General features: G+C 42.0%; 1 protein-coding gene across 1 annotated transcript in view; it reads left to right on the plus strand.

The window, feature by feature from the left end:
* Nucleotides 1–18,213, plus strand: part of LOC147336205 (serine/threonine-protein phosphatase PP1-beta catalytic subunit) — a 35,044-nt gene extending 16,831 nt beyond the window's left edge. The window contains exons 2-8 of the mRNA XM_086285264.1: nt 3,468–3,599; nt 3,752–3,982; nt 5,051–5,155; nt 6,048–6,119; nt 10,008–10,159; nt 10,388–10,522; nt 17,657–18,213. Coding sequence (XP_086141390.1) covers nt 3,468–3,599; nt 3,752–3,982; nt 5,051–5,155; nt 6,048–6,119; nt 10,008–10,159; nt 10,388–10,522; nt 17,657–17,761 — 932 coding nt within the window. The 3' untranslated portion in view covers nt 17,762–18,213. The remainder of the gene's footprint in view (nt 1–3,467; nt 3,600–3,751; nt 3,983–5,050; nt 5,156–6,047; nt 6,120–10,007; nt 10,160–10,387; nt 10,523–17,656) is intronic.
* The last annotated feature ends 3,507 nt before the right edge of the window (nt 18,214–21,720 follow it).

Genomic DNA, 21,720 nt, shown 5'->3' on the forward strand with positions numbered 1-21,720 from the left:
CTGATGGCATCAGATGTAAGTACAGCTCCTCCGGTTTCATATGCAAAACAAATTATTGCGCTAGCTTACACGGTTCAGGTTCTACAGGGATTTAAAAATAGTTACGCAAAACGGAGCGTGCTGCTCTGACTGGCTTTAAAGGGTTAACAATGACTTTAAAAAAATAATATAAAATAGTGTGCAACACCACTGAAGTTTTTTTTTTTTTTTTTTTTTTAACTCTTTTCAACCAACGGCAGTCACTCTCCAAATAACTTCTGCTTAGCTTTCTGAGCTTCCCTCGGGTCCTCTTAATCAGCGGTCTCCAACCTTTTTTGCGCCACGGACGGTTTATGCCCGACAATATTTTCACGGACCGGCCTTTAAGGTGTCGCGGATAAATGAGGGAGGGGCTAATAATCGGCTCAGTCATTTTTAATGATCGTTGAAAGCCCAGATCGTAATCGTGATTAAAATTCGATTAATTGAGCAGCCCTAGGAAGAGGCAAATTGGTGAATAGATTTTGACAGCAGGCACTTGATTGCATGAACTCCTCTGGCATACTGTTTTAAGAGGGTGTGACCAAACTCCACTGTGGTGGCTCAGGCACATGGACCTGAGCTGACCAAATTAGGAAAATGTACTAGAGGTTTCTTGAACATGACATTTACCATCTCTGAGCACGAACATGTCGAAAAGCCAGTTTATGGATGGGCTGTGGTGTGAGTGAAACCAAACAGCTGTTTGAGACCATGTCACTACTCCTTAACACTGTGTATTCATTTGGCTCTAATGTCATTGTGAAGGACCGTGTCCAGCAGGTTGACAACAACTGAATTTTCAGGGGAAAAGATGAGGAGTAGTAAAGTAGCATTTTTCTCAGGCAGATTTAAAAAAAAAAAAAAAAAAAAAAAAAAAAGCTAAAATTTAAGCCTAAACTCAAGATTACCTGATGTATTTGAGCACCTCTTTCTGTATGCCCTGAGTTCACCCAAGTTTAATGTTATAGGTTTAGCTTTTAACTATAAATTTTCTTATTTGTCTTCTTGCCAGAGGGGGGGGGAAGGATCATTCACTGGGTTACTTTTGTTATGGCATAGATCTTCTCTCTCTGCTCGTTACCTATTTCTCTTCGCTGTAAGTGTAGAATTTGGTGAAAGGCTGAAATGCTTTGCATGGGTAAAACAAATGCTGCAAAACACTACCCGTGCTTCCCATCATACCATGTGATGTCAGCAAACACATAACTGACATCTGACGGTTTTTCTGCAAAAATGCAAAGCCCCTAATGATGTGCAAGTTAATCATGGAGGGCAGAATCAAGTGAAATGTGTGGTGGTTATGGAGAAGCCATTTAGAAGGCAAACTTTGATACTGAGTTACAAACTGTGCGGATTTTAAAGAATCTCCACAATGTGTCAGCTGTCATGTTCTCACGTGGTTTGCTCTTTATATTCCCCATGAATATTCACGCAAAAGAACGGCGCACATCACTACCTGTGGCTGCCACGGCTGTTACACGTGTTAAGCAATAGGTTGGACAGAGTGTTTTGTGCAATAAATTACATCTGCATGCATCACTGGTACTCGGTAACTCACTTTAAAGCCTGAGTGTGAGCTGAACATTTAGGATACATTCTGACTTTTAACATATTTTCAAATGTTCTAAACCGTGTGTGTGTGTGTGTGTGTGTGTGTGTGTGTAAACCTCATGAGTAAATTATTTTGAGCTAAGTAATTGACCGGAATCACAAACTATGCGGATACAGGCAGGCCTGTTGTTGGGTCTCCGTCACGGCTGTCGGATGCAGCAGTGTTAGTATGCAGGGCGTGGGCTGGTGGAGGTGACACTTAATCTGCGAATCGCCTCCTTTTCCCTGTGAGATGCAGCTGCTGCTCCATTCGCCAACACCTCTCCCGCTGGAAATTGGTCTTTCTGGGTTGCCACGGTAATCAGATGTGGGTGCCACATCCTGCTCTTTCCTTCTCTTGACTGGTGAAGCTGCAGTGCACAAGTGATGGACCAAAGGATGCTGGGATACCTCCCCACAAGCTTATAATGGTACAATCTGAAGTCAAGGTCACTGGATCGCACTCTCTTTCTGTGCGAGCGTGTGCTTGCGTGCGTGCGTGTGTGTTTCCTGCTCCGCCTCAGCTTAACCCTGTGATGAAGGGTTATCCTCTCGGGCAGGTGCTTCTGGTTTCGTGTTTGTGTCTCCATCCTATATCGGGCCTCCCTGACCGAGCTGGAAGGCAGAGGTGTGAAATCACTCAACACTAGACACACAAACACATCTTGCTTGTGTGTGTGCTTATGGAAGGATCAGTGGCAGAGAATGTGTTTAGTATTTAAACCACGTACAGTCTTTGCATGGTATTGCTTTTCTTTTTGCTCGTTTACTAGAAAAACGTTCACCTTTTGGGCAGTCATAAAAATAGCCCTTCAAGTGGGGCGTGTGTGATCACAGGATGTATTTGGCTGCAGTGCAAGAGTGTTTATAGTCCACGCCTAAGATCTCCAGGCAGAAATGGCAGGGTCATGCAGCACATGTGCACACATGCTGCTGCTGCTGCTGCTTCTCCTTCAGGATCAAAGGGATTCACCTGCAGGACACACACACGACACCTTTGATACTCAGCCCTTTCAAGCCACTTCCTCCTTAGAAAAACGAGCCTTTCTGGCTGTGTTATTGCTGCATCCTTCTGACCACATTCTTGGGATCCACTCATGGACTAGTGTTTTACACCGGCTTGGATTTCCTTCATGTTGCCGTGGTGTCACCTGACAGCAGCAGTCTTGCTCAGCTCTGGTCCTTATTGTTGCTAAGCAAGAAGAATAAATTTGTCTATGTAGTAGCTGTTGATCTTTTTGTAGGAGAATGTAGGATGGCAGCAAAATGTGGAAATGCATTTCTACTCTTTAATTTATCTACGTGTGTGTACATTAATTCCTGTAATCTTAAGACGGTATAGTAAGAGTAAGTGTATAATTGTGTAACAGTGTATTGTTCCAAAATAATGCTTTTTCAAAAATGATGTATTTGTATTTGATTTAATTAACAAGTCATCCTCACTTCATCTGTATGTAATATTGACCTGCTGGCTTTCATAATAGTTATGTGTACATCTGCCGATTTCACGAACTTTCAGGGCTTCTTGTCACTTGACCACTGTGACTGCCCCCCTTCCCCCTTCTCCTTCCTTCTCTTTTCTGTTACGCAACAGGAAGTGTATCCACAAACACTGACATCAACAATATCCACACAGGCTATTTCTGTCGTCCTCCTGTTGACTAAACACGGTCCTCCCATATTTAGTTTGAAGTTAATTCAAAAAGTTATTTGACAATCATAACCCTGAGGAAAAAATCAGGGGAGTCCAGTCTCCTTGGGAAAGCTTACTCCTTAAAACTGACTTTCACATCATCAGAAAGCTTGGTGTCGAAGTTTAGTTTAAGCTCACCCAGCTTTTGCTCTCCCTTCCCCAGTGCGAGGATGTCGTCCAGGGAAGATTGTCCAGATGACGGAGGCGGAGGTCCGCGGCCTCTGCATCAAGTCCCGGGAGATCTTCCTCAGTCAGCCAATCCTTCTGGAGCTGGAGGCTCCTCTCAAAATCTGTGGTCAGTACTATCAAGAACAGCAAAGGCACAAATAGTATAGAGTGTGATGCCTATTGCAAATAAACAAACAGATATAACAATGCTTATTATTACTGGTGAACGTTCCTCTTTGCCTTCTGGATCAAAGTGTTCCCCTCTGCTCCCAACCCCAGGTGACATCCACGGACAGTACACAGACCTGCTGAGGCTCTTCGAGTATGGCGGCTTTCCTCCGGAGGCTAACTACCTGTTTCTAGGAGACTACGTGGACAGAGGGAAGCAGTCTCTGGAGACCATCTGCCTGCTGCTGGCATACAAGATCAAATACCCCGAGAACTTCTTCCTGCTCAGGGGCAACCACGAGTGTGCCTCCATCAACCGTATCTACGGCTTCTATGACGAGTGTGAGCATCCTGCTCTCATAGTTACACTTTTTATTTCCTCTTAAGTTCTTTGTGGTGGCTGCCGTTCCATTGTGCGTGATTTAACACACAAACACTTTTGAGTGAAACAAAAGTGGTGATCAGGAAGCAGGCAGGCAAAAATGGTAATTTGATGGTTCATGTTCCCAATCCTATCCCCCCCCCCCCCCTTTTTTTTCTAGATATTTGAATTGTTTCACTATAAAATAGAAATGTAAAATTAAATGAGTGAAAGTAACTCATAAATAGAGCTCCTACTAATTCCCCTATTAACTGCATTTTATTTTATTTTTATTTATTTATTCTTTAAAGGGGTCCTGAGGCCACTTCCTGCCACTTGAACTGGTCTTGCAGGCTTTCATGAAGGAATGTGTTTCCATGCAAATGCCACAATAACAGAGTATTTTGTGACAGATGACAGTTTTAATAGAGTCAGATGTCTCTCCAGTGAGTCGCTCATCCCACGGATGGAGTCCCTTGGTCACGGTGTTGGAAGGCAGCTAGAGATGGTAGTACTTGTTATGCTGCACAGTGGCAGACGAACCAGTTCACTCAGTTTGATGGAGAGCGCAGCGGGATTTAAGGAGGTTTAAAAAAATGGCATTCAATTCTCATCATTACTTTAAGTAAGTCAGTAAGCTGCCTCCATATTAGCCTCCGATAGCCAGTGTTTTCATTCCAACAGCAGCACCTGATGAGTAGTCACAAAGGTAGTTTTTTGTTACAAATTTTGTGTAAAGTGTACATTCAAATCTCAGATTTCCTTAAGCACAGTAGTCCTTTTACCCAAATGAAGGAAAGAAGGGACTACTTGTCTGTGAAAGCTTTTCAGCATTGAGATGGAAAAATGTTGTTACTGCAAGCAGATCTGCTGGCTTGCAAGCACTGCTCTTGGTTGACGGGCACTTGTAAACCAATAAAAATCAAAAATCGTCTGTGTCTTCCAGTGTAAAGAGGACTGTCTTAAATCTATTAAACTGGAGGCGGAGCTGGAAAACCTTTGAAACAGCCTTATATGGTCGTGCTGACACTGTCGTGTTGATGTTACAGGTAAACGCAGATTTAACATCAAACTGTGGAAAACTTTCACCGACTGCTTCAACTGCCTGCCCATCGCCGCCATCGTGGATGAGAAGATCTTCTGCTGTCACGGAGGTATTCATATTGAAACAATGTAACTACTGTTTAGTCTCCAGATTATTGCTACTTTGAAAAATACTTTAGAAAGCCCCGTTAGGAACCAGGCAGCTTTTGGGGGTAGTGGAAGGTTGAGCATATAGATGTGGAAAGACCCTCAAATATTCAGTCTTTGCATTAGTGTCACTGTGGACAATCCTACTCCATGAACATTACATGCAGGGTCCCACAGGGCTGAGTACTTGGACTTGCTGTATTTTGTTTTATCGTTTGCCACTCGGTCAGGTAAGCCAGAACAAGGCTTATGCTGATTGCTTGTTTATGCTCTGTTCAGTCAAAGGAAACACAGACAACTAGATTCTCTGCATTCCTGCATCATTGGCTTTAAGAGCTGGTGGCTTTAAATGCCTTCAACTGAAATAAGACAAAACTAAAATCCAGTCTTGCTTGGTACAATTAGAAATACTCCAACTAGTTGTGAACAGCTTATTTTTGTAGGTCATTGTGTGCATGGCAAAATGATGCAGCGGGGACAAACTTCCTCTTACATTTAGATCATCACAATCTGTTCCCCATTTGGCATTTACAAGCCTGCCCTTATAGACGGGCTTCTGTATAATGTTTTGTCATGTTTTATCATTGTAACAACTCTTTAGTGTGACACTCTTATTTGGTCCTTGGGGCTTTGTGAAGACTGTGGGTCAGCACTGAGCTCTTCTCACATCACTTACCCAAAATGAAAGATAAAGTCCACGGCTCTCGTGAGCTTCTGGTATTTCTGGTTTACTAATCGGATGTGAAGTAAATGGTTCAAAACAAGTTTTGGCTGCGCTGATATGAGTTAATACCTCCATCCTCGCAGGAGTAGAGATTGAAGAGATTTACCCAAGGGTGTTTGTGTCGCCCACAGGCCTCTCTCCTGACCTGCAGTCTATGGAGCAGATTAGGCGCATCATGAGACCCACAGACGTGCCAGATACAGGTAGGTCAGCACACTCTCACACAGCAGGCCATTTTCTCTTCTTCTCTCTTTTGTCAGAGGAACTAATAACCCTCTGATGATTACTTTTACCCAGTGTGAAATGGACAGGTGTACATGCAGTGGATACACAACTTAAACTGACCCGCATGTGAGCCTTTTTACTGTTGTTTCTCCCGTACTAAACAGTCTAAAGGTACAAGTATATCTGGGATTTACATAAGCACATGATCACTTAAATCACACATTTAAACATGAGCAGAAGAGTTTCAGTAACATGTGTGTCTATATGCACATCAGCTACAGGGATTGATATGTTTGAACTGATGTATGACACGCACATTTAAACAGGTAACTTAAAATAACAAGGATTCAATTCAATTCAGTTTTATTTATATAGCGCCAAATCACAAAAACAGTCACCTCAAGCCGCTTTATATTGTAAGGTAGACCCTACAATAATACATACAGAGAAAAACCCAACAATCATGTGACCCCCTATGAGCAAGGAAAAACTCCCCTTTAACAGGAAGAAACCTCCGGCAGAACCAGGCTCAGGGAGGGGCGGGGCCATCTGCTGCGACCGCTTGGGGTGAGAGAAGGAAGATGGGATAAAGACATGCTGTGGAAGAGAGACAGAGGTTAATGACAGATATGATTCAATGCAGAGAGGTCTATTAACACATGTTGAGTGAGAAAGGTGACTGAAAAGGAAAAACTCAATGCATCATAGGAATCCCCCAGCAGCCTACACCTATTGCAGCGTAACTAAGGGAGGATTCAGGGTCACCTGATCCAGCCCTAACTATATGCTTTAGCAAAAACGTAAGTTTTAAGCCTAATCTTAAAAGTAGAGATGGTGTCTGTCTCCCAAATCCAAACTGGTTCCATAGACGAGGGGCCTGAAAACTGAAGGCTGCCTCCCATTTAGGGCTGGGCAAAACGATTATTTTCCTAATCGATGAATCTAGCGATTAATTTTTCGATGCATCGATTAATCTAACGATTCATTTTTCAATCCGATTCGATTTCGATTCGATTCGATTAATGATTTTCTCCCCCATTATTTGACTTGTATAGCAATTTCACATTTACTAATTTATGTATATAAATGAAAAACACAAATTTATTCACTTGAAGACCTTTTAATAAAAAAAAAATTGCAAAATAAAGTTGTAGAGGTCGTACAATCAATACAATAGAGATAGCATTTAACAAGAAATGAAATGTGCAAACATATATAAAATTAAGGAAAAGTTAACAAAACATTTCAAATAAATAGCAACAATGGTGTCTTTAAACAAACAAAATGTAACATTCACTTTGCTTTCTGCCAAAAAGTGCTCTTCATTCACAAAATAAAATCCACAATAACATTGTACTACAATCTTCTGTTTTTAACAAAAAATTAAATGTTTTGCAAAACAAATATAAAGGAAATCATAGCAAAAAATTAATAATATACAAACAGCAGCAATGGCGTCTTTGAACAAATAATGAAATGACAAGTTACCCCTAAGTAGGACTCTGTGACCAGACTTGTCCAAGCATCAGTGGTAAGGGAGATTTTGGATGTTTTGGAGGCTTTTTTTTAGTTCATTCCTTAGTTTCTCCACTGAAGTTTCATACTTTCTCTCCATCATGCTTGTAAAATGACGCTTAGACGGCAGAGTGTAACCTGGTTGGAAAGTGGTCAGCATTTCTTTGAATCCCTCACCCACAGCAAGTGGTCTCTTGTCTTTTAAAATCATAGCTAAGACGCTCTCAGTAAGTACAGCCACCTCCTGGGGGGTGCATGGTGTACTTCTTCTCTGACAGTAGTCCTCCAGACTTTTCTGTTTATTCCTGAAATCATAAATCACACACAGCACACAGATGAATTCGAATAATTACTAAATAATTATATGGAAAGCATAATATCAAAATAATTTGATAAGGATCTGGTTGAGATAGATAGATACACACATACTGTTATGCCATGTGCTTTCATAGCATAACAGTAAGAGGTTAATGATAATCCCCAATGTTGAACATATGATATGCAGTAATCATGATGGCTGGAAAAGATAACGTTTAAACAGCCATAGCTGATGGCACCTTTACTGGTGCACTGCTTTCTAGTCATTAGATGGCATAACTTTGACCTATAAGATCAAGCTGGAGAAGCATTATGTATAAAAACAGCGTTCAAATAGGATGAAACACATTAAATTTGACAAATCAAGAGTTCATTGTCATTTTGCTTTTGCAAGCACTTTAACAATGTTGTAACAGTGTCCACGACGGCTACGTTTAGCAGGTGGTGCATTATCCTTGTTAACATTTCTCCTGCGGCCAATTCGCTGTCTCACATTTTTGTCTTTCGCCGATTCTGATAATCAGCCTGCGCGCATTCCGACTCATTTTGCCAGCATGGGCCACAAACAAAACAACAACAACTAAACAGCAGCTGCTGTATGTTACTGCTCAGCAGCTTAAATTAGTTTTGTATTTACGGAGGTTGGGTCTTTATCTGTGTCTATGAGTGAGTGCACGTCTACGTGGGGCGGGGGGGTCTGGATGAATTAACGGGTAAAAACTAGCGTTAGTAAAAAAGTTGAAAACTTACGGTGGTTTGTCCTTTGCAGAAGCTGCTCCTGGATGCAGTCGTTTGAGGTGCTGGTGTATAGCCGTCGTGCTTTTATGATAGGCCATTTCCACCTCACAAAGCCGGCAAACGACTGAATCACTTCCTTTTCTGTTAAAATATCCCCATACTGTAGAGCTGCGTGTTCGGGTGGAGTGATTTAAGTTGACTGCAACTGCCTCACTCATGATTTCGCTACTCGCTGCCGCCATGTCTTTTTTTGAAAGTGACGACGCATCGACGTAGATTTTTTTACGTCGACGTATTTTTTGCGTCGACGTAATCGATTACGTCGACGCGTTGTCCCAGCCCTACTCCCATTCTACTTTTACACGAAAGCAGGCTGATGTCAGACTCACTGGATGTTTGGAGCCATTAACACAAAAAGCTGTGTTGCTTCAGGAGGAAAAATGAATGAGGGAAATGTTTAGACTTGGTAGTGTTTTCCAGTAAACACTGAGATGTCAGCTCTGGCCTTGTTTGGGTTTTTGTTTTCATTCACTTAAATAAAAGGATTTCCACTCTATTAATAGAGAAAAGTATCAACTGTTGCATAAAAATGCAGCTAAATGCAGGAAATCGCCAACACCTACACTGGACACTATTTATTTATTTCTGCATTTCTGCACAAAGTGCAGTGACAGCCTGTTGAAGAAGCAGTCTTCCTAAAGGTCAGACCTTCATCAAGCTTCATAAATAACCCTCAGGATATGACTGCTTGCTCTTAGCCCTCACTTTTCTGTTGCTTTATTTCTCAGTAGAGATTCTGACACTGCTGATAAACACAGCACTGATTAAGGTCCCTGTAATCCAGTTAATGTCTGAATATTCTCTGGTCTTCATGTCAGGTCTGATCAGATCTGCTGGCATTCATCTATCATCATCACCTCATGCTCTTTGTGCTGCAGCTCTCGTTTCAGTAACTCTTTAGCTAGACTTGGGTTCAGAGTTTTTCAGAACACATGAGGCTGAGTCTTGGTGGTGGTGAGCCAAGGCAAGCAAAGCTTCTTTTTGTGCCTTTGCCCCCCTCCTCATTAAAGCTGCTGCCTCTTGTCCTTTTAAGGCAACCAGTGTTCAGACCCTGGCAGCGGCTGTCTCTCAGATCCTCTTATGGTCTTTCAGGGTGACTCTGTGTGTCTGGATGAGACATTCAGACTATAAATGTGACAAAAAGTTGACTTCTGTGGTCTAAGAGAGGCTGGATTCAGAATGAAGATGAATGTGTGGCAGCTGAAATGTTTCACATTGTGAATTATCCTCTCCAGGCCTGCTGTGCGACTTGCTCTGGTCTGACCCGGACAAGGACGTCCAGGGCTGGGGAGAGAACGACCGCGGCGTCTCCTTTACCTTTGGAGCTGATGTGGTCAGCAAGTTCCTCAATCGCCATGATCTGGATCTCATCTGTAGAGCCCACCAGGTAACATGCACATCGACTTGGTATAAAAATCATTAAACCGCACAGAAAACAAACGCTCTATCCAAGAAACTTCTGGAAATGCATATCCATTAGCAACATGTGCCTCAGCTTTCAATATCTGCATAAAGTACTACAGTACTTTAAATCTGATCATGATTATGATGAGTGTTTGTATGAGGGCAGTGCCAGTTGTTCACCTTCAGGTATCTGTGTGTCTGGCACCCCCAGGTGGTAGAAGATGGTTATGAGTTCTTTGCCAAGCGGCAGCTTGTGACGCTCTTCTCAGCTCCCAACTACTGTGGAGAGTTCGACAACGCTGGTGGCATGATGAGCGTGGATGAAACCCTGATGTGCTCCTTTCAGGTATGATGACATAATACTGAATGCCAAACATGGATATAATCTGTGGTTACATCTGAGAAGCCCCGTTAGGAAGCACAGTAAAAATCATAATGTCTTCTCATCCATCCATCCTGTGCTTTTCATCCCTGTTTAATGAGTAATCAATAATTATATTAGAAGTGATGGTTAAACACAGCCAGTGAGCAGAGACAAAAGTTGAGATCACACTATGGTGCTAAATGATTCGAAGCAATTTTATTGATGTTTCCTGCTTTGCACCGTATGACTGAATAAATGACATTATCTGCAGAATTAAACACATCCACAGAATCCCCCAAACTCCAGCAACCTACCGAGGAGCTAACTGGAATATAATTGCAATATACATAGCTGTGCAAAAGTGTGGAGTCAACACTCATTTCTGTATATTTTGTTTCTAAGAAGTCAGGCTTTCCTGTTAGTTTTTTTTTTCTCAAAGATATTTTTATTGAGTTGAAGCAACAAAGAAAAGCAAATACACGCAGAATTGACAAACACCAAACAAGCAAGTTTCACAGCGACTGTTAAAACTGAAATATCAGAATACAGATTAATGACACACTCACATGTCTTATAATTGCTTCCAGCAGTTTATCCCCTACCCACAACACTTAGAACCCCTATCCCTCAGACCAGGAAGGAAAAAACCAAACAAACAAAGCAAGAAAAAAGAAGCAAACAAATAAAAACAACATCGCAGATAAATCAAGAACAAAATAAGAAAAACACACAAACGACTAACAATAAATAAATAAATAAATAAGTAAATAAATAAAAAGAAGAAGAAGGGGGAGGATTTACTGAGCAATGCTGGAAGTCGGGTTTGTAGCCTGGAGGCTGGAAAAGTATTTCAGGAATTGCCCCCACACCTTGTAAAACTTACCGCTGTTGTTGCTAATCGCATACCGGATCTTTTCAAGGCTCAGATAGTACATAAGGTCCCTCAGCCACTGAGCCTGGGTGGGCAAAGGGGCACCCCTCCATCTTAGGAGGATTGTACGTCTAGCTACAAGGGAGGCGAAGGAGAGCATGCAACGCTGTGACGAGGTCAACCGTGCATCAGCCTCTCCAGTGGTGCCAAAAAGCGCAACTAAAGGATCAGGATCCATATGGTGTCCAACAAGTAGGGATAAGGTCTGAAATATATCTCTCCAGAATCCTTCGAGGCTAGGGCACTTCCAGAACATATGAATAAGGGAAGCCTCCGCACTCCCACACTTATCACAGGTGGGGTCAACGTTCGGATACATACGGGATAGTTTGACTTTGGAGAGATGGAACCTATGCACAACCTTAAATTGTAAAAGACAGTGGCGGGCACATAGGGACGTGGAATTAACTAATTTGAGTATTAACTCCCATGTATCCATAGACAGGGACTGATTTAAATCTTGTTCCCAGGCCGTTTTAATCCGATCTATCGAAGAACCGTTCATGCTCACCAGCCTGTCATAAATAAGAGAGATAAACCCTTTACGTGTTGGGATTAGGGTGAGGAGCATATCCCCTGGGCTTGCAGCTGGTGCTACCGGAAAGTTTGGAATCTGAGATTGGAGGAAATGTCTGGTCTGCAAATATCTGAAAAAATGTGTACGTGGGAGATTAAATTTTTCAGAAAGCTGGGCAAAAGATGCAAAAGTATTGTCAAAAAATAGATCATTGAAACATGTAATGCCCCTATCATGCCAATCTCGAAATATAGGATCAGATAGTGATGGCTGAAAAAGGGGGTTAGAAAAAATTGGACTTAGAAGGGAGAAACCTGTTAATCCAAAATGCTTCCTCATCTGAGCCCACACCCTCACCGTGTGCCAGACAACTGGGTTATCGATTGTCTTGTTTGGGGGAAGGGGGAGTGAAGATCCAATCAGGGCCAGGACAGAAGAGCCTGTGGGCGAGTTCAACTCCATGAGCACCCAGGATGGGCAATTACCCTTGTTGTGGAAGTAAAGCCAAGATATAATGTAGCGCATGTTTGCTGACCAATAGTAATATCGAAAGTTAGGCAGTGCCAGGCCTCCACGACTCTTGGGTTTTTGGAGTTGAGCCTTGTTCAATCGAGGGCGTTTACCCCTCCATATATAAGATGAGATAATTGAGTCCAAGGAATCAAAGAAGGATTTGGGGATAAATACTGGTAACAATTGGAAGAGATACAAAAATTTAGGAAGTATATTCATTTTGATTGAGTTGATTCTTCCCACCGAAGAGGTGGAGAGAGGGGACCACTGTGCCAGATGTTTTTTTGCATTATTTAACAGAGGAAGGAAGTTCGCTTTGAAGAGACACTTATGTGTCCTTGTAATAATTACACCTAGATATGTAAATTGATTCCCTGCTATTCTAAAGGGGAGGGTAGTATAGTCAAACACTGGTGCCCCTCCATCCACAGGAAACAACTCACTTTTACATAGGTTGAGCTTGTATCCTGAAAACTGGCCAAATTGGCGAAGTATGGATAACATTGCAGGTATAGATATTTTGGGGTTTGAAATAAAAATTAAAAGATCATCGGCATACAAGGATACTTTATGTTCAGCACCTTTCCTCCGGATCCCATTGATCTCCCCACAGCTGCGGAGTGCAATGGCGAGTGGTTCTATAGCCAGATTGAAAAGAAGAGGACTTAAGGGGCATCCCTGACGGGTTCCTTGTTGGAGGTTGAAAGGCCGCGACTGTATGGAATTAGTAAAAACTGAAGCGTTAGGGCACATATATAATAACCTTATCCATGAAATAAATTTCGATCCAAAATTGAATTTATCTAGGATCGTGAATAAATATTTCCACTCTACCCGATCAAATGCCTTCTCCGCATCTAGGGAGAGAATGCACTCAGGACCCTGACTGGAAGGGGTGTATAATACATCCAATAGTCGGCGGATATTGGAATAAGAGTAACGATTCTTAATGAAGCCTGTTTGATCTTCGGATATAACTGAGGGCAAAATATTTTCCAGCCTAGGCGCCAAAACCTTGGCCAAAATTTTAGTATCAACATTTAATAGAGAGATTGGCCTAAAGGATGAGCATTCCACAGGATCCTTACCTTTCTTTGGGACAAGAGCAATACTTGCCTCGTAAAAGGATGGCGGAAGTCTACCACACTTCCATGAGTCGGAAAGGGTTAAATGTAGTTGAGGTAAAAGCAAGGGTGAGAATGCTTTGAAAAATTCTACAGGAAAGCCGTCAGGGCCAGGGGATTTCCCAGGCTGCAATGAGGAGATGGCTGCGCTCAGCTCCTCTGGCGTGATGGGTTCATCCAATCTGTTTTTACTATCAGAGGAAAGCATAGGTACATTCAAAGTCTTTAGAAAGTTATCCATTAAAGTGTTTTCCTGCGGGAATTCGGAGGTGTAAAGTTGGGAGTAAAAAGCCCTAAACGTATCATTAATTTTGGAAGGGTCCGAAGTGATATTACCATTAGCCATTCTAATCTTCGTGATATGTTGTTTTGCCTGGAAGCCCCTTAACTGGCTGGCAAGCATCTTACCCGATTTATCGCTATGAATATAAAACAAACTCTTACTCTTCAGGAGCTGACGTTCAATTGAGTGCGTTGAGAGGAGCTCAAATTTAGTCTGAAGCTCCACGCGCTTATTGTATAGGTCTGGGCTTTTTACCTTAGCATAGAGCAGATCTATTTCTTTGATTCGGTTGACTAAATCGAGTCGTTCTATACAGGCCTTCTTCTTCATATTAGCAGTATAGGAAATAACCTGTCCCCTAAGAAAGGCTTTTAGCGTATCCCAAATTATTAAGCTAGAAGTTTCTCCTACGGTATTCGTTTTAAGAAACAAGTTTATTTGTTCTTTCATGAATTCCAGGAAGTTTACATCTGCCAGGAGAGTCGAATTAAAACGCCAGTGTCGTCTGGATTGAGGGATGTCTGGGAAACTCATTGATAGCACAACAGGGGAATGGTCTGATATCACTATGGTCTGGTATTCACAGGATCGGACCCATGGAGTCAGCTGCTTATGAATAAGAAAATAATCGATCCTAGAATAAGTGTGGTGTACCTGTGAGAAAAAAGAATACTCTCTTCTGTGGGGGTGTAGGCAGCGCCAAACATCAGAGACACCACAGTTAGATAAAAAGGATTGGATGAAAAGAGCAGATTTACTGACAGTGCAGGGATTCGGGGAGGATCGGTCTAACACAGGGTCCAGCCAACAGTTGAGGTCACCACCAAGTATAAGAGAATATGAGCTCAGATCAGGCAACAACGAGAAAGCACGCTGGAAGAAAGCTACATTATCAATATTAGGGGCATATATGTTGGCCAACACAACTTTCGTATTACAGAGTTTACCCGAAACAAAAACGTACCGGCCACTCGTATCAGAAATTACATTATGTTCCTCAAAAGGAATATTTTGGTCAATTAGAATAGAAACGCCTCTGGCCTTAGCCTGAAAGGTGGAATGAAAGTGCTGCCCTGCCCATCGGGACATAAGACGAGAGTTATCCGAATCACGGAGATGTGTTTCTTGAAGAAAGACAACAGCTGCTTTAAACTGCTTTATGTGTGAGAGCACCTTCCTTCTTTTAACAGGGTGGTTTAAACCTTTGACATTCCAGCTTACAAAGTTCAAGCGACTACCCATAGTCCCGCACTGGAAATGTAAGAAAACAGGTGCAGCTGAAAACAGAGTACAAAAAAAAATGACAAGCAAGCGACTAAAACAGAGAGTAGAATGGTTCCCGGATCCCCCAACTTGACAAAACAACATAAAACCACCCCGGCTCTGAAGGATGTCTCCCCCCTCCCCCCATTCCCCATCCACCCCCCCACCCACAAGACAGCTGCCAAGGAAAAAAGCAGCAAGCTCTCCAAAACACACATTGTGTACCCTCCAGAACAATAAACTCTTCCTGTCTAACACTAAGAACAGACTTTAGCTCCCATAACGATGATTACAGTAAGCACAACACTCCTCTATGAGCAGTAGAAATTTGTTAAAGCAGTCACCATAGAACCACAACAGAACCAATGATCAACTTTGGGGACAATAGAAGCAATGAGATATGAATAGCCCCCCAGCTAGTAAATAGCAGAGAAGAAGGGGGGGGGGGGGGGGGAAAAAAGGAAGAGACGTCGGTAATGCCTGGATATGAACGAAAGTCCTTCCACATCCCAGGAGACGAAGATAGCCAGGACAATCTACTCACAGGGCTGACCCGCGGACAAACGTCAACACCAGATAAGCAGGCTCTCAGGGTGATTCGGCTGTAGCGGATAGGCCGTCCAAGTACCTCTTCGCTTCATCGGCCGAATGAAGCCAGCGTCTTGCGAAGTCGTGCAGGATACAGCAGAGCGGGCTTGAGACCCCGTTTGTACAGCTCGGACATCACTTCCCGGTACTCCACTCGCTTGCTCAAAACTTCCGGGCAGTAATCCTCCACCACGCGGATCTGCCGACCATGGTATTCTAGTGTCCCTCCTCGCCGGGCCTCCCGGATAAGAAAGTCCTTTACCTGGTACCGATGAAGGCGTATAATTACGGGTCGCGGTCTCTGACCTGGGGCAGGCTTAGCGGCAGGTATACGGTGGGCCCTGTCGATCTCCGGGCGGGTCGGGAGCCTCTCCTTCCCGAAAATCTCGCAGAGCAAACCTGCAAAGAATTCTGTGGGATGCCCACCTTCAACGCCCTCCTCGAGTCCCAGGATACGCAGGTTCTGGCGCCTACTTCGGCTATCTAAGTCCGTAACTTTAGCCAGAAGTTTAGTGTTGGATTCGCTGAGATTGGAACAAACGTCCTCGAGATCTCTAACCCGCTGGCTTAAGTCGTCCGCTGCTAGCTCTAGAGATCAGAGCCGCTGGCCATGGTCTTCCACCGCAGAGCGGACTTCGTCAAACTTCGACTCCAGTAGACTAAAAGATGTTTTGAAGTCGCTGGCCAATGCCTCCCTATGCTGCTCCAGAAGGGAGGAGATGGCCGCCATGTTCAGCTTAGGTGCGTCGTCCTCCTTTTCTGCCGCTTTAGTGCGTTTCGAGGCCATGTTAGAACGAGGAAAAACCAATTTCGGAGACCGTAAAATAAAACGTACGCAGTTCAATAGTTTTGTTGTGAATTGGCTGGTTTAGGAGTGGAAAAGGTAAAAAAGTTAGCGGAGCAGTCTTCTCTACCTGCTACATCCCCCTAGCGACCGGAAGTCCTTTCCTGTTAGTTTTTAAGTGTTCATGAGCGATAGTTATCCAGTTTACTTTTTTAAAATTTAGTTCTGATTTTTAGTCCAGTTCTTATATCTGACCATCTTCAGAGGAAGGTTTGTCTTTTGAGCCGTTTCAACACTGACCTTTGAATCATTCAAACAGCCAGCTTGAATTTGTAGGCACGTTGTCACTAACGGCCAAAAACACAAATTTGCTCCTATTTATTTTAGTTGAATCTATGAAAAATATTTGACAGTCGTAAAATATTATTTTACCTGGATATCTTGATGTAGTGTGTTGTTTAATGTCCTTAAAACTGAGGAAATCGGACTTGTATTTTTATTTTTTATTCCCATTTATTCTATTTATCCCCTTTGTATATTTTATTTATATTTGTCTCTGTATTTATATGTGTGTGTGTGTGTGTGTGTGTGTGTGTGTGTGTGTGTGTGTGTGTGTGTGTGTATGTATACACATACATACATACATACATACATACATACATACATACATACATACATACATACATACATACATACATACATACATACATACATATACATGTATATATGTATGTGTATATATAACAATTCTGTAACTGTAACTTCGGTCGTTGCTGTGCTTTTTGGAAGTCGAATTTCCCAGAGGAACCCACCCGAGGGATTAATAAAGTTCTATCTTATCTTATCTTAAAACACGTGGCAGGATGTCCTTAAAGGAGCCTGGAGAAGTTTTCCTGAAAACTAAAGAAATTACAAGAAGCTTCAGGCTGTGTTGAACCATAAAGATGTTCATACAAATGTTGACTTTTTCATGTTTTTCATCTTGAAAAAATAGTTTTTCACGTTGATCATCGTTCATCTGGGACAATCTAAAAATCCTATAGTGTCGTGGTTAGCGCCATCACCTCACTGCAGGAAAGTTGAAGCTAACGCTGCTCTGTTTGCGTGTTGTAGATCCTGAAGCCGTCTGAGAAGAAGGCCAAGTACCAGTATGGAGGGATGAACTCCGGTCGACCCGTCACTCCTCCCCGCACAGCCCAACCTCCAAAGAAACGATGAAGCAGAGGCACGGAGACGTCAACCACCGTTTCGTGTTTCACCACACAGAATAAGTAAAGGCAACACTTGGCAGAAGAGGAGCGGATCAGTGCAACTCTTTTAAAAGACACACCCAAATCAGACTTTCATTTGCATCCTTATTTTTCATCCCCTGAACTGCTGTCACCCTTCTTCCTCCGTGCACCCCCCCAGCCCCCCTGCATCTGTGTAACATTTTTAAAACAAAGTGTTAAGAGAAATGAGAAAACAATACAAGGGGTCATTCTGCAGCATATCGGAGTGCTTTTTTTGTTTTTGTTTTGTCCATGTCGTTTTTCTTCTCCTTTTTTTGAGAACAGAATGACTGCTAATTTAGTTTACCACATCTCCTTACCCCCCCCTGCCTGTACAGACACAACAGGTATTAATGGCAACTGCTGGGTTTTCAATAAATAATACAGGGAAGAAATGTTTGCAGGCTCTGTGTGGTTCTTGAAGTCTAACCAGCTCACGAGAGAGCCCATTAAACTCTCAAAGGGACACAAACACCACAACAAGGGAGAGATCCTCAAATTTAATATATCGGTGAATTCAAAGTTACAGCGATAGTCTATCTCGTTGGCTTAGCCAGGCTAAGGCTAACTTTTAAACTGATCTGATAATGTCTCCTGCTAAACTGGTTCTTCTAACACAGATTCTGTTTATTTTTAAAGAACAATGAGCTCATTTTTCTGCAAGTAAAGGCTTCTCTCAAGTATGAGGAACCCAAGTTTGTCTGGTATGCCACTTCTTTATCTGAAAGTTGAATTGTTGCTCGTCCTGGACTATAAAACCTTTACAGAAATATAAATATGCCTTTATTTTATTTCAGCCGTTAAAGTCAGCTCAATCTGAACGTTATCCATGAAACAAAGAACTGGTTTGTTTGTTTCAACTATTTCAGCTGAGTAAGGCATTCTTTTAAAGCCACATGTTAAACTATACCACCGAGGCCCACAGATATAATCTGACCTGGGGCCCGTTCTTCGTACGTCGCTCACTACATCCAAGATCAAATGACACATCCAAGACCAAACCATCGCGCTAACCGTGAGCTCGCTAATCCGGTTCCCCGAACACACCTGTTGTTGACGATTAGTACAGCTGGACGCAGTAATGTGACATCACTGGGTGTCGTAAAAGGGGCTACGCATCGATAGTAGAAACATTGATCGGCAACCCGCTGATTGGTCGGCGAAAATGTCGAAGGGGCGCGCTCGGTATTTTCCGGCAGCAGAGCAAGAACTCTTGATTGAGGGATTTCAGGAGTTTCAGAGTTTAATTAAAACGCAAGGGAACACTGCAAAGGCTGCAAAAGCAAGGAGAGAGGGCTGGCAGAAAGTTGCTGACAAATTAAACTCGTAAGTAATTTAATAATAACAATAATAATGGAGTGGGTTTATATAGCGCTTTTCAAGGCACCAAAGCGCATGACAATACCACTATTCATTCACTTTATTATTTATTCATAGATTTATTATATTACACTATATTATCCAATATTGTATTACATTATATTATATTGTTATATTATATCCCCTTTCACATTAGAGCCACAACAGGACCCACTAGAACATGGGAACAAGTAAAAGTGAAATATAAGAATATTCTACAGAATGGTAATATTTATCACTTATATTGCTTTTCGTCTCTTGGAAAGAGACCCTGAAATAATCTGTTTGTTTGTTCATAACAGCAACCAAGAAAAGGGCAGAGGAAAAAAAAGACAGGTGGTGGTCCTGCACCCCCTCGTCAACAAGTTGGTTAAGTGAATAATACCCTCACGGGAATATCGATATCTCTCAATGAGCACACTGTCGCGCTGAGCTAAAGGATCCTGTCTGTCCCGCAATATACGCTGAATTCTGAGGACTCTCCTTATCAATCTTGCACCTTCCGCAATGGGTGGCTCGCGTAAACGGACAGGACATGGCTGCGACAGGCTTCCCAAATCCACCTTCGCTTTTATAGCCGTGGTCTCTCATCTTGATTACACGAAGTGATTTGCAATTACTACTCTGAAATATGAATTACATCTGTAATAATCACATACATGTAATAGAATGTTAATAGTTCATTTCCCTTTTTTAGGAAATGACCTGTATGTATCTGTGTGACATCAATAAAAGGATCAGGTGCTGCATTATCTTTAGTTACATTGATGTTATTTATTTATGGTGAAACAGTGGTGGAATATCGCTGTTGCTTTCGTATAAATGAAGCGGACATACCTGCGTGGCCGCGATCTAATCCTGTTTACATAAAGTAAACCTGCTCCCGAGCAGGTTTACGCTTACGGCTCTGTTGCTATGACAGCAAGTCCCGGATGAGCTTCGGGGAACCGAACGATCCAAGATCAGGCGAAATCGTCAACAATCAAATCCAGCTAACTTACTTAGCGAGGTACGAAGAACAGGCCCCTGCTCTACTTTAATCCTCAATCTGAAAGACTTGAGATGCTAAAATGTAAATAAAAAGATGACTTTTTTTCAAATCTCACAAACCCTTATTTTATTATTATAACAGAAACCGCATTGGACATGTTAGCATTGTGATCTGAGAAAATGAAGCATTTTAAGAAGAAGAATGCCTCCTTTTGAATTTAATGGCAGCAATATTATCTCAATCGTTTGGTTAGCTTACCGCTGTGTAGCATCCCTTTTTTATTCTGCATGTCTGGAAACATGTTGAAGACCAGCTGCTGGGCTTTTTGCCTCGGTGAGAGAAGATGGTGGTGTTTCTGGATCATTTTTACACATGACTCCTTTGCATGACAGAGCTTTAACCTGCATTTGTGGGTGGAATCACTGAACACTGAAGCCCTGAGCCCACGCAGAGATTTCCCTGATGGAGTCAGGCCTGTTTTTAATGAATTGTTGTCTGTGGGCCAGAAGAGCAGACATCCAATATTGGTTTTTGACCTTGTTCCTTTTGATATTATGTTCTGTAGACGATATTCAGTCTTTAAAATTTTAGACTGAGGAATTTTATTCTAAAATTATTCCACAATTTGTACACATTTTGGTGAACGTCCCTGCCATCTTTACTTCTGAGAAGCTTTGGACTTTTTTTTTTTTTTAACCGTTTAAGAGAAGCAATCATGTTACTTACATGTTCCCAAAGAAATTTTTGAACAGACAAAACACTTACCAGCCTTTTGTTGCCACTGTCTCCAAATTCATTTGTTTTGAAGTACTAATACCTCAAACTCAAAGTGAGCTTATATTTCGCTTAAAATGGGAAATTTTTCTCAGTTTAAACATTAAATATTTTCCACATTGTTGTAAATAAAATATGGGTTCAAACTTTGCAGATGGATGCCTTGTTTGTATTTATTTTTCCACGATGTTCCTCCTTTTGTTTGGATTGTAAACTTCATGCCTCACTTGGGTTAATTTTTATCATTTACTACAAAACGTTCCTCCTTTTTCTGCCATGTGTGATGTTTAACCAGAGGACTGGTCTTGAGTCCTCCCCCAGTAGACTCCAAATCCAAATAGTCAGAGAGGGTTTAACAGAGCACAGACAGATGTGCTTTCATGGCACATGTAACTAATATGGAAAGACTTCCTGAATAAGCTGGATGTCATTGTTTACAGACAACCTTTATTTCCCCTGCTTCTTCCTTTTTAAAGCTCTTCTGCTGTAATGTTTATTTTTCAGTTAAAAAAAAATTGGCTACTTTTGATTCAGTTGCTCAAACACAGGCTCAAAGTTGCCTTCACGGTCACTACTGAGGTCCATGTTTCTTACATGTATAAATGGTTAAATAGCTAATGTGTCTTCTTCCAGACTTCAAGGGGAAATAAATAGACTTTAAAAGTGTAAGATTTATCAAGATTTATTACCACGAAGCATTGTTACAACAGACAAATAGGGACCTTGTGTGGTAGACTTACTTTTCTTTTACTACATTTACATGTACACACACTGTAGCAAAT

This window comes from Aulonocara sp. 'chitande type north' Nkhata Bay, linkage group LG3 (genome assembly GCF_057382095.1).
Source record: "Aulonocara sp. 'chitande type north' Nkhata Bay isolate Kocher_YH1m ecotype deep benthic linkage group LG3, A_spYH_male_GT1.1, whole genome shotgun sequence".
NCBI lineage: Eukaryota > Metazoa > Chordata > Actinopteri > Cichliformes > Cichlidae > Aulonocara > Aulonocara sp. 'chitande type north' Nkhata Bay.